The sequence below is a fragment of the Carya illinoinensis genome, chromosome 8, assembly GCF_018687715.1.
Source record: "Carya illinoinensis cultivar Pawnee chromosome 8, C.illinoinensisPawnee_v1, whole genome shotgun sequence".
Taxonomy (NCBI): domain Eukaryota; kingdom Viridiplantae; phylum Streptophyta; class Magnoliopsida; order Fagales; family Juglandaceae; genus Carya; species Carya illinoinensis.
In genome coordinates, this window is record NC_056759.1 from 41995 (window position 1) to 55004 (window position 13010).

At 39.1% G+C, this 13010-nt stretch overlaps 1 protein-coding gene across 3 annotated transcripts in view; it reads left to right on the forward strand.

Moving 5' to 3' along the window:
- Positions 1-13010, forward strand: part of LOC122319341 (brefeldin A-inhibited guanine nucleotide-exchange protein 5) — a 38207-nt gene that overhangs the window by 12832 nt on the left and 12365 nt on the right. For 2 of the 3 annotated variants that reach the window (XM_043137364.1, XM_043137365.1), the window contains exons 12-23: positions 483-605; positions 702-755; positions 867-955; positions 1140-1236; positions 1352-1447; positions 1551-1751; positions 2021-2131; positions 2289-2473; positions 9462-10088; positions 10285-10702; positions 12248-12487; positions 12603-12726. In XM_043137364.1, the coding sequence (XP_042993298.1) occupies positions 483-605; positions 702-755; positions 867-955; positions 1140-1236; positions 1352-1447; positions 1551-1751; positions 2021-2131; positions 2289-2473; positions 9462-10088; positions 10285-10702; positions 12248-12487; positions 12603-12726 (2365 nt within the window). Of the gene's footprint in view, positions 1-482; positions 606-701; positions 956-1139; positions 1237-1351; positions 1448-1550; positions 1752-2020; positions 2132-2288; positions 2474-9461; positions 10089-10284; positions 10703-12247; positions 12488-12602; positions 12727-13010 lie in introns of all 3 variants that reach the window. The other variant, XM_043137363.1, reaches the window with a different exon arrangement.

Genomic DNA, 13010 nt, shown 5'->3' on the forward strand with positions numbered 1-13010 from the left:
GAGAAAGAAACATGTAGTAGTAGACTGGTGTTATATGTGTAAGCAGAGCAGAGAAAGCATTGATCATCTTTCACTTCACTGCAAGGTAATTAGGCATTGCAGGAAAAAGAGCTGCTATGTTCAATTTCCCTTCTGTTTGTATGTCTGTGCACAGTTGCTTTATATATATATATATAAGTATGCACTATTGTTTTTTTTTTTTTCCTCTAGTTTCCTAGATTTTATGGAATTGTATTTTTTTTTTTCTGCCCTAGTTGGATGCTTCCTATTGTATGTTTCCTGTGTACTTGGGTTGCATCCCTCTGCACTTTGACCATGATTTAGTTACTTATATAAAGATATAAAAAGAAAAAGCATGTTTATAAAAGGAGAATTCGGCCTAAGTAAATCATCAAGCTGATACGCATTCAACCCTCTTAAGGACCTCTGTTAACTCAAGGCAATTATAGTTTGTGTATTAAACTCTCAATATGGTATTTCAGGGTTTATTGGAAGGAGTTAGCTATTCTTTCACAAAGAACTTCCATTTTATTGACTCAGTGAAAGCATATCTTTCATATGCTTTGTTGCATGCTTCTGTTTCACAATCCCCTGTGATATTTCAGGTTTGATTGCATCTAGTGTTTCTTCTTTCCATTTTCTGATCTTACCAGAATCAAAATAATAATTTTGTTGCTGATCATACATTTCTTTCTTGGCAGTATGCAACTGGAATTTTCTCAGTGCTTTTGTTGAGATTCAGGGAAAGTCTTAAAGTATGCAATTCAATATTATCTTGCTCGATTATTTCAGCAACTTCTTTTGTTGGTGAGAGTATTTGCTTTGATATTCCTCTTTTTTTAATCTGTACCAACTTTTATTGTCAGGGTGAAATTGGCGTCTTGTTTCCCCTAATAGTTATAAGAACATTGGACGGATTGGAATCTCCAGTTAACCAAAAACTAAGTGTGCTTAGGTAAAATTTTCTTTCTGATTTATTGGATATCACAGTTACCATGCAGATAAGTATGTAGCCACATTAGTTTGCTTTCAGGATAAGTATGTAGCCACATTAGTTTGCTTTCAGCTTTTCTTGGCTTGTCATTATGTTTTTTGGTTCTTTTCCTTTCGAGTCTTTTGTTCAAGAGTGAATTTTGCAGGATGCTTGAGAAAATATGCAAGGATCCTCAAATGCTTGTTGACATATTTGTGAACTATGATTGTGATCTTGAGGCACCAAACTTATTTGAACGCATGGTATGATCTTGCATATGATTCCCATAGTGATGGTTATTAATGCATTTTGGGTTTTATATAAGATGCTTTGTTACAGACTTAACAGATATGTGTTGTCTTCTGACATATCATATAGGTTACTACGCTATCAAAAATAGCTCAAGGAACTCAAAATGCTGATCCAAATTCAGTTGCCGTGTCACAGACATCTGTAAAAGGATCGTCGCTTCAGGTAGGTTAATTTATATCCGGGTTTTTAGAAATCAGCTATCTAATCATACTATATTTTTTAGCAGAGGTTACTGATTGAACCCTTCTCTAATTTACCTTTCCAGTGCCTTGTGAGTGTACTTAAATCACTGGTTGAATGGGAGAAGCTGTATAGAGAATCAGAAAAGCAGATTAACGAGACCCAGTCTCCGGAAGAAAAGTTTTCTGTTAAAGAATCTCTTGAGATTAAAAGCAAGGATGTTATCACCAGTAACTTTGAGAAGGCAAAAGCTCACAAATCTACAATGGAAGCTGCTATCTCTGAGGTAATTGATCATATTTTGGATGATAACTTGTCATGTTAGGTGGAAATATTTGTACAATTCAAAACTTTACCATATGAGCTTTATCTCAAAAGGCATATCCTTCCCATGTATGAACAGGATGAAGGTTTAGGCTGTAAGTTTAGAACTTACAGGGTAGTGAAATTTATCTAAAAGGAAGAGCAAGTTTAATTTTTGGAGTTTTTTCAACCTATCCTTAATTTGTCTGGCTGTAGTCTGGGAATGACTTAATGATTTTAATCGTCTTTCAGTTTAACAGGCAACCAGGAAAGGGCATAGAGTATCTGATATCAAATAAGTTGTTGGAGAATACACCTGCTTCGATTGCCCAATTTCTGAGAAGCACTCACAGCTTGGACAAGGTGGATTTTTTTCATATAATCCAGAAGGAAATTTCATGCTGGAGCAAGACCTAAGCATGAATGTCAATCTATAATCACTGGCACAGTTGTTGACGTTTTATTTTCTGATCAAGCTAAGTCCTTTTGTTTCAACAGTGACCCTTTTTTGTTATTTCAGGCAATGATTGGTGATTATTTGGGTCAGCATGAAGAGTTTCCTCTTGCTGTGATGCATGCTTATGTAGATTCCATGAAGTTTACAGGAATGAAGTTTGATAAGGCAATCCGTGAATTTCTTAAAGGATTCCGTCTTCCAGGGGAAGCTCAAAAGATTGATCGCATTATGGAAAAATTTGCAGAAAGGTATTTGGGGGTGTGTTATGTGTGTGTGCTAGTGTTATAGATATCATCATTTATTTGTTAGTTCCCCGTTCCTATCTTCTGTCTTCAATGTCGAGAAACAAAAGAATATTGTATACTATTTTATGGCCTTCCTCTATTATTTTGATTTTTAAAATAAAAGAGCAAAAATCTAAGTAGAAATGAATAAGAAAAGGTAATTTGGAAAGTGGTGACTTGCCATGCATGTGAAAGCATTAAATTGCCACCTTTGAATTTTTGACCTCTTGGAGCATCGACACAATAGGGATGGAGAGAATATTAATCTATGGATCTTATTCTTCATTTGTGTAGAAGTTCTTTTGAGACAATCTAGTTATATTTGACCGTGGTTTAGTGCCAAAGTGGAAGGAGCACACAAGAAGTCCAACACGACACTTGTTACAAGCTTACATCGTACATGTGAAGTTTGACTTTGACCTTGTTGACATTTGCATCTTGTTGATCTTCCTATGAGTGGAGGGGATTTCACGTGGTCTAATGGGAGATCATGGTTGAGGCTGGACAGATTTTTCGTTTCCTCTTCTTGGGAAGTCCATTTTCCTGATATATGTTAGAAACAGCTTCCAAGACTATGTTATGATCACTTTCCTATTCTTTTGGATTGTGAGGGTATTAATGGAGGGCATAGATATTTTAAATTTGAAAATATTTGGTTGAAGGAAGAGGGTTTTGTGGAGAGGGTGAGTTTGAAATGAAAGCTCAGCTGAGTCAAGAGTTTGGAATGAAAGATCTAGGAGAAGCACGAAAAATATTGGGGATGGAGATTAACAGAGATAGGGTGAAAGGTACAGTTCACCTTACTCAGAAGTAGTATTTGAAGAGAGTACTACAACGCTTCAACATGGACTCGAAGACGAAGCCAGTAAGTACTCCAATGGCCCTATATTTCAAACTTAGTACGCTGCAATCTCCTAAAAGTGATGAAGAGCAGGACTATATGAAAAATGTCCCGTATGCAAGTGTTATTGGAAGCCTGATGTATGCCATGATGTGCACACGACCTGATATCTTCCAGGCCGTCAACTTAGTCAGCCGATATATGCATAATCCTGGGAAGACACACTGGCATGCAGCTAAATGGATTCTACGGTATATTCTAGGGATCGTAGACATTGGTTTGAAGTTCGAGAATAGTAAAGATAGTCTAGTAACTGGATATATTGACTCAGACTATACAGGTGATCTTGACAAATGCCGGTCAACAACTGGATATGTGTTCACTATGGCTAGTGGACTAGTCAGTTGGCGATCAACTTTGCAGTCTACAATTGCACTATCATCTACGGAGGCTGAATACATGGTTGTAACAGAAGCGGTGAAAGAAGCTATTTGGTTACAAGGATTGGTAACAGATTGGGCTTTAAACAGCAAAAGATTACCGTTTACTATGACAGTCAGAGTGCAATTCATCTGGCCAAGAATCAAGTGTATCACTTTCGAACAAAACATATAGATGTCCATTTCCACTCCGTACATGAAATATTGGAAGAAAGGGACCTTCTACTTCAAAAGATTGGCACTGAAGATAATCCAGCAGATATGTTGATGAAAGTCGTCACTAGGATCAAGTTCCAACACTGCTTGGACTTGATTAATATCTCACACTGCTAAGCACCTACGGGTGCATTGGCGTCTTAGGGCTTATTTGATAGCGGAAATCTTTCATGGCAAAAACAAATGAACATTTCGATGAGGGGGTGCAATCATTGGAATGATGCAACATGTAGTATCCTATTATGGCACACTTGGGTGAAAGGAGTGATTGTTGTGGTCCACCCATGTGCATTGGAAATAATTAGGCATCTCCAGCATTTCTCCAGCTCATATGTGTCCCTCTACTATATTATGTTCTGTGGAGGGAGAAGCTCAACCTCTCCTATTTATAGGAGAGAATTGCTGAAGAGAAAATCATCTAAGAAGAGGAGTTCGCTTCTGAGTGTGAGTTTGTAGAGTGTCATTTGAGAGATAGAGAGTTGTTTTGAGAGTGTTTGTAATTTTGTACAAACACATTAAATATCAAGTGCCTCTCGCAGGAAGCGAGGCTAGGCCATCCGTCGGCAGGAAACTGCCTCTCGCACTGAAAATTATCCCGTCACCCTCAATCTTGGCCAAGAAGCCTTCAGCAGTGATCCAGTTGGCGGAGACGAAGATGAAGACAATAGCATCATCAATGATGATGGCATACCAAGAATCGTGCCACGTCGATGCCACATCAATGTGCATCGGAGATCAGGCCCAACAAGGATAGAAAATGGTGATGAACATTAGGGAAGAGCCCTCTCTTGAGATTCAAGTGGCATATTCTCCTGCAAAGGATTCCCAGCCTCTGGATGTCGCCCATGTGTTGTTCTTAGTGCATGGGAATGGCGAGGGAGAGGCTTTGGGGCCATTTCGGTTTCCAAAGTATGGAAGTGGCGATGGGGAAGGTTTTGGGGCCATCCGAGAGGTCCTTTCTTGATGAGGATAAGATAGGGTTGTTGATGCATCACAGTGGGCAGCAATGGAAGATTAGGAGAAGGATGGGGAGCCTTTACCTCTAAAGGCTTTATCACCAACTCAACATATGGTTTGTTCATACATCGAGTTTCTGCCAAGTTTTTGACGGGTTTCTTGATGGGTGACATACATCAAAGTACTACTCACATTTCCCATTTGTTGTTTGCAAACGATACCCATATTTTTGTGAGGTAGAATTAAGTCAAATTCAAACTTTAAGGGCATTTCTACTTTTCTTTGAGGCTGTCTGCGGGTTAAAAGTGAATTTATCCAAGTCAAAGTTGGTTCCAGTTGGTAACGTTTGTAATATCTAGCGGTTGGCTAACACTCTTGGTTGAAAGGTCTCTTCCTTCCCTATGAATTATCTTGGCCTTCCTCGGGGGGCCGTCTCTTGGGCTAAAGCTATCTAGAATACAGCAATTGAGAAGATTGAACGAAGATTGGCAGGTTAGAAGTGTTTGTATCTATCAAAAGGTTGTAGGATTACACTAATAAAAAACACTTTCCAACCTACCTACTTATTTCTTATCCTTGTTCCCAATCTTTGCAAGTGTGGCAACACTTATTGAGAAATTGCACTGTGATTTTCTGTGGAGCGGACCTGGGGATGAATTTAAATTCCATCTAGTTAAGTGGGACAAGATATGTTCCCCAATCTCTTCTAGTGGTTTGGGAATCAGAAATCTGAGGGTGTTCAACTGGGCTTTACTTGGGAAATGGCTTTTGGTGTTATAATACGGAACTTGAAGCTTTATGGAAGTCGATTATTTATTACAAATATGGAGCTTTGTGCGGAGGTTGATGTACTAAGGAGGTAAGTGGAGCTTATGGTGTGGATCTTTGCAAGCACATTAGACGAGGATGGGGAGAAGGCTCACAAATTTAATTCTGGCATGACATATGGTGTGGAGATCGAGCTCTTAGGGACTCATTCCCCACAGTATTCATACTTGCATGTGAGAAAGAAGCCTCTGTGGCAAATCTTATAGAGAGGGAGGGTGATTTACTTTAGTGGAATGTGAGTTTCACTAGGGTGGCCCAAGATTGGGAAGTCAACAATTTTATCGAATTCTTTCAACTCTTATACTCTATGAGACCGAGCAATCAAAGAGTGGATACTTTGAGGTGGTTATCTGATAGAAAACGTATTTTTTCAGTTCGCTCTTTTTACAATGCCCTTATACAACTGCAAAGGAATCCCTTTCCTTGGAGAAGAATTTTTAGAAATAAGGCCCCTCCTAGGGAGGCAGTTTTTGCATGGACAGCATCTCTGGGAAAGATTTTGACGATGGATAACTTATGAAAGCATGGGATGATAGTGGTGGAATGGTGTTGTATGTGTAAGCAAAGTGGAGAGACTGTGAACCATCTTCTTCTACACTGCAACGCTAGAGCATTATGGGCCAATGTATTCCAACAGATAGAGCTAAACTAGGTCATGCCAACTACGATAGTCGAACTTTTGGCTTGTTGGCTGAACCTCAGCTGCACTCCACAAATTGCAGCTGTGTGGAAGATGATCCCTATCTGTATTCTATGGTGTATTTGGCAAGAACGTAATGAACGGCCGTTCGAAGACAGGAGTGCTCTTTGGAGGAATTTAGATTACTGCTTATTAGAACTCTCTTTCTTTAGGCCAAAGCTGTTGATTTCAATGGCCTTCATTCTCATGCTTATTTCTATTTCTTTCCCCTAAATAGGTTAATCTCTTGTATACAAAATGTGTACTCGGGCTTTACCTATTCTTATTAATATAATATAATATAATCGTTTACCTATCCAAAAAAAAAAAAAAATGGCTTTGGAGAGAAATGGTGTACTTGGATCAGACATTGTATCTCTACGGTCAGATTTTTTATTTTGGTGAATGGCTCCCCGGCTGGATTTTTCACTAGTTCTCGAGGCTTGAGACAAGGTGATCTCTTGTCTTCTTTCCTATTTATTATTGTTATGGATGCTTTGAGTAGAATGATTGATGCAGCTGTGGAAGGGAATTTCATGTTGGGTTTTTTGGTGGGTGGAGTCTCTTGTGATAGTATTAGGGTCTCACAAGTCACATCTTCTGTTTGCTGATGATTCTCTTACTTTCAGCGACCCTAATTATGACCACCTTCAATCATTGAGAGCTCCTTTATTATGCTTTGAAGCTGTTTCTGGGCTTAGAGTCAACTTGTCTAAGTTAGAAATTGTTCCAGTGGGTCCTGTCTCGAATACTAGGGACTTGGCAAACATTTTGGGTTGTAAGATCTCATCTCTTCCCATGAAATATCTAAGCCTTCTTTTGGGGGCCCCTTATAAATCTTTTGGGAAAATGGTTGTGGAGATACCATAAGGAATGGGAGGGTTTATGGCGAGAAGTCATAGATGCCAAGTATGGGAGTATGATGGGGGGATGTTGTTCTAAGTTAGAGGGACACATGGTGTGGGCTTGTGGAAAAATATTAGAGCCGGATGGGGAAGATTCTCCAAATGTTTCAGATTTGCAATTGGAAGAGGTAATAGAGTTTATTTTTGGCATGATCTGGTGCGGTGAAAAGGTCTTAAAGCAGGTATTTCCCATGCTCTACTAGATTTCTTGCGAAAAAGAGGCTGCCGTGGCTGACTTAGTGGTAATATCTAATGGTGCTGTCCATTGGAATGTAAGTTTCTCGAGAGCTGCTCATGATTGGGAGTTGGATACGCTTGCTGATTTCTATGACTCATTATATGCAATATCAATGGGCAGTGAGTTGGAAGATAGAATGATTTGGTATTTGAATGGAAATAATAAATTTTCAGTGCGTTCTTTCTACAAGGCCTCTTTGGGAGTATCTAATGATCATAATTTTCCTTGGAAGGCTATATGGCAATGTAAAGTACCTTCTAAGATCGCTTTCTTTGTATGGACTGCATCTCTTGGGTGGATCCTCACGTCAGATAATCTGAGAAAACGTGGTCTTATCATAACAGATTGGTGTTTTTTGTGCAAGAGTGATGGGGAATCAGTGGATCATCTCTTGTTATATTGTGAGGTGGCCAGGTGTTTATGGAATGAGATTTTTAATAGGACAGGGGTGCCTGGGATCATGCCCAGAAGAGTTAGGGATATTCTGGGGTGTTGGACAGGAATTAGGGGGAATACACAAATAGCTGCTGTGTGGAGAATGATCCCTCACTGCATTATGTGGTGCTTGTGGCTAGAGAGAAATAAGAGGTGCTTTGATGTTTTTTTATAGATGTTCATGATTGGGAAGTGCCGATTGTTACTGTCTTTTTCAGTAGATTGTATGACACAAAAATGGTGCAGGGAGGAGATGATAGAATGCTGTGGAAACATGCTGGAAATTCAATTTTTTCTGTTCGTTTTTATTATAAAGTGCTGACATGCCATTGTGTCAACCAATTCTTTGGGAAGTGTATTTGGAGATCCAAGGTTCTGACTAAAGTTGTTTTTTTCTGCTGGTTGGTGTCTCTTGGGAAGATCTTGACAACGAATAATTGGAGGAAGTGAGGTTTAATTTGCTTGGACCGGTGTTACTTGCGCAAGAAAGATGGGGAGTCGGTCGGTCATTTGTTTCTGCATTGTGATGTGGCAAAAGACTATTTGGGATGACATTTTCAGCAGGTCGGGTGTAGCTTGGGTGATGCCCAAGAGAGTGGTGGATCTATTGGCTTGTTGGGAAGGATATATGGGCAACCAGCATGTTGCTGATAATTAATTAGAAGATGATTCCTCTATGTTTAATTTGGTGTTTATGGCTAGAAACTAATGGATGCTGTTTTGATGACAGAGAACATTCGTTGGGAGAATTTAGGGAGTTTTTCTTTTGAACTATTACTGTTGTTTTATTTATCAAAAAAAATTTTTTCTTTTGAACTCTGTTTTTGGGCGAAAACTCTTGTACTGAATGGGGACATTTTAAATGCTTCTTTTTTAGACTTTGCTAGTCCCTAGTTCATAGCTTGCATTTAGGTGTTTCCTTTTGTATACTTTCTGTGTACTTGGGCTATGCCTATCTACTTGCATTAATAAAATCTCTTATTAATTATCAAAAAAATATAGAAAAATTTTTGTCATGTACTAGAAGTTGTAAGATCTAATAATCTCTGGACTTTTCATCCAAGCTAGAAGCTGCAGTTACTGTCTGTTTTGTAGGATTACTATTGTAGATCAGAGTTGCTTTTCATCCATGCTGGGTTGTGGCCATTTGCATTGTGGACAGTTTTAATATCTATGCTTATACTTACCGCTTGTGCCAGTATAAATTAGCTGCCAGTTTAACAGTGCTACACAGTGATCGAGTTCTAAATGGTGGAACGAGAGAAACCTAGTGAGCTCATTTTGAAATTAGAACTTTGATCGCATGGTTTCTATCTTTCTGGCAGTGGAAAACAGAGTTTATTTTCTTGCCATCCGCCTTCTACGGTTTATTGCTGATTAATGACTCAGGTTTGTATATGTTGTGTCTGTCAGGTATTGTGCAGATAATCCCGGTCTTTTCAAAAATGCAGATACTGCATATGTTCTTGCATATGCTGTCATAATGCTGAATACGGATGCTCATAATCCAATGGTGTGGCCTAAAATGTCCAAGATGGATTTTATACGCATGAATGCCATGAATGATGCAGAAGAATGTGCCCCTACAGAACTTCTAGAAGAGATCTATAATTCTATTGTTAAACAGGAGATAAAAATGAAAGATGACTCAGTCGGTATTGAAAAAAGCAGCAGACAGAGGCCAGAAGGTGAAGAGAGAATCCGCCTTGTCAGCATTCTTAATCTGGCCCTCCCAAGAAGAAAGTCATTGACAGATGCAAAGTCTGAGAGTGAAGCTATTATTAAGCAAACGCAGGCCATATTCCGGAGTCAAGGAGCAAGAAGGGGAGTTTTCCACACTTCACAGCAGATTGAACTTGTAAGGCCCATGGTTGATGCTGTAGGATGGCCTTTGCTTGCTACTTTCTCCGTTACTATGGAGGAAGGAGAGAATAAGCCGAGGGTGATTCTCTGTATGGAGGGATTTAAAGCTGGAATACATATCACACGTGTTCTTGGGATGGATACCATGCGCTATGCTTTCTTAACATCTCTGGTCAGGTAACATAATCTTCTCTCTCTCTCTCATTTGTTTTGTTTGTTTTTTGGATCATAGTTAATATCTCATTCTGTTTCTTATTTTCTTGTGAAAAATCTTTTGCGAAAGTATGACTAACTTTTTACTTGATGGAAAAACAGTAAAATTTTTAATCTGTGCAAGATTCTAGAACTCAATACTTTTTTTTTTTTTTTTCAGATTTACTTTCTTGCATGCCCCAAAGGAAATGCGCAGTAAAAATGTGGAAGCATTGCGAACATTGTTGGCACTTTGTGACTCAGAGACTGACTCCCTTCAAGACACATGGAATGCAGTTTTGGAATGTGTTTCTCGACTTGAATTTATCACATCAACTCCTGGTATTGCTGCTACTGTCATGCATGGATCAAATCAGATCTCAAAAGACTCTCTCCTTCAATCCCTACGAGAATTGGCTGGCAAACCTGCTGAACAAGTATTTGTGAATAGTGTTAAACTGCCCAGTGATTCTGTCGTGGAGTTCTTCACTGCTCTCTGTGGTGTATCAGCTGAAGAACTAAAACAAAGTCCAGCTCGAGTTTTCAGCTTGCAAAAACTTGTGGAGATCAGCTACTACAATATGGCTCGTATACGCATGGTATTGCTTCATTCTGAAAAACCAACTAAATTTGCTCAGTACGGTCGATAATCGTTTCTCTGATGGACAGTATTGTGGGTAGTAACGTGATTCACCTATTTGCCTGTCCTTCAAATGCTTTTGGTAGGGCAAATACTTTTCCTACCTATTAGTATCGTCACTAGATGGGATGGAACGGTTAACATAAAGAACTAATTGGGCAGGCAGATTTGAGAGAGTACTCTTGCTGTGGGGTTTCTAGTTTGGATTAGAAGTTACTTTCCATAATCAAAGATTCCTTCAAAAATGAATATGAGAATGGAACAGGAAATGTTGAAAGCTAGGACTGTATCATCATCAACCCCCTCCCTCCCAAAACCTTCATTGCTGGAGCCCCCACCCCTAAAAGAAAAAAGAAAAATTCTAACGGTCTGGTTTTTGTGCCCATGTTGTTTATTTTTAATGTTCTTTTCAAAAAAGTTCTATACTTTTTTTATAAGTACATTCTAATCAGCAAAATATGCCATACACCCAATGTGGTTTGGAATTTTTGGATTTCAAGACCCTAGTTTCAAAAAGTGAGGATTTTAAAGTTATCCCCATTGGTGGCCCTCCCCCCTCTGGTCTTAATCCGGCACCCACCCACCCCACATGGGGTGGGCCACCAATTTGTGGGGGGCTTTAGCACCCCCCCCTACCCCCCCAAGTGCGGGGTGGGCGACTAGGGGTGGGGTAGATTCCCTAGTAGAGGGGCAGCAGTTATCTCACTCTTTGAAACAGTTATCTCAAAACCTAAAAGTATTGAACCATAGGGATGTATAGATTGTTTTCCCTTTTTAACCCATGCAGCATTTGGTCTCATGTGCTATATTTTGGCATAAAATTCTACATATGAGATGAGTGTTGTTTTTGGGGAATCCTTTGAATAACTAAGGCTACGAAGTTGAGTAGTCTGCCCAACCAAGTCTGCATATTTGAGAGTTTTAAGAGCTCTAATTTAGGTCCATGTAGTGATAATTTGTCACATGCTTCTTTTTACAACGGATTGGTGTTTTATGTGTAAAAGAAATGTAGAATCGATGGATCATCTTCTCCTTCACTGTGACGTGATTAAGGCTTTATGGGATGAAATCTTTACTAGGCTTGGTATTGCATGGGTAATGCCTAGGAGGGTGGTAGATTTATTGTCACGTTGGAGAGGAATTAAGGGCAATTGTCAAATCATGGCTGTTTAGAAGATGGTGCCTTTATGTTTAATGTGGTGTACTTGGAACAAGAGGAATGGTCACTGTTTTGATAATAGGGAAAGTTCAATGGGTGGGTTTAGGGATTTTTTCTTTCATACATTGTTACTTTGGGCTTCGGCTATTGTATTGAATGGGATTAGTTTTAATGACTTTTATACTGTTTTTCACAGCTCTTAGCTTGCAATTAGGTTCATCTCTTGTATACTTTCTTTGTACTTGGGCTTTGCTTAATTTTGTGGATTAATAAATTCTTTTTGCTCATCAAAAAAAGTATATTACTGAAGTACAACCTAAAACTTTCGTCTGATATCTCTTCCAGGTCTGGGCTAGAATATGGTCTGTTTTAGCAAATCACTTTATTTCAGCTGGGAGCCATCATGATGAGAAAATTGCTATGTATGCCATAGACTCTTTAAGGCAACTTGGTATGAAGTATTTGGAGCGTGCTGAACTTGCCAATTTCACTTTCCAGAACGATATTTTGAAACCATTTGTTGTCCTTATGCGAAATACTCGAAGTGAGTCCATAAGAAGCCTAATCGTTGACTGCATTGTTCAAGTATGTCTACTTGGTTAGCTTTCCTTGATGCATTATAAATCAAAGTCTTAACTGTTAATATTTACTATGCCATCAGGCAGTTTTGTTAGAAGTACTTTTTTGGTGTCTATTGCAGATGATAAAGTCTAAAGTTGGCAGCATAAAGTCCGGATGGCGAAGTGTTTTTATGATTTTCACAGCTGCTGCAGATGATGAATTGGAATCAATTCTTGAAAGAGCATTTGAAAATGTTGAACAGGGTAAGAACCAGCTTTCTTCCTTTTCTTCCTGCAGTAATCCTTGCCATTGTATATTGATGTTATCCTACATTCAAGGAAAACACCATTTGGGACGTAGTGTTGGTGAAGATTGAGCATAGGCTAGCCAAGTGAAAAAGAATGTACTGGTCAAAAGGGAGTAGGATTACCCTAATAAAGAGCACACTTTCAAACCTACCCACATATGTCTTATCCTTATTTCCTCTTCCTGCTGGTGATGCATCTCAGATTGAGAAGCTCCAGCTTGGTTTTTTGTGGAGTGGGAT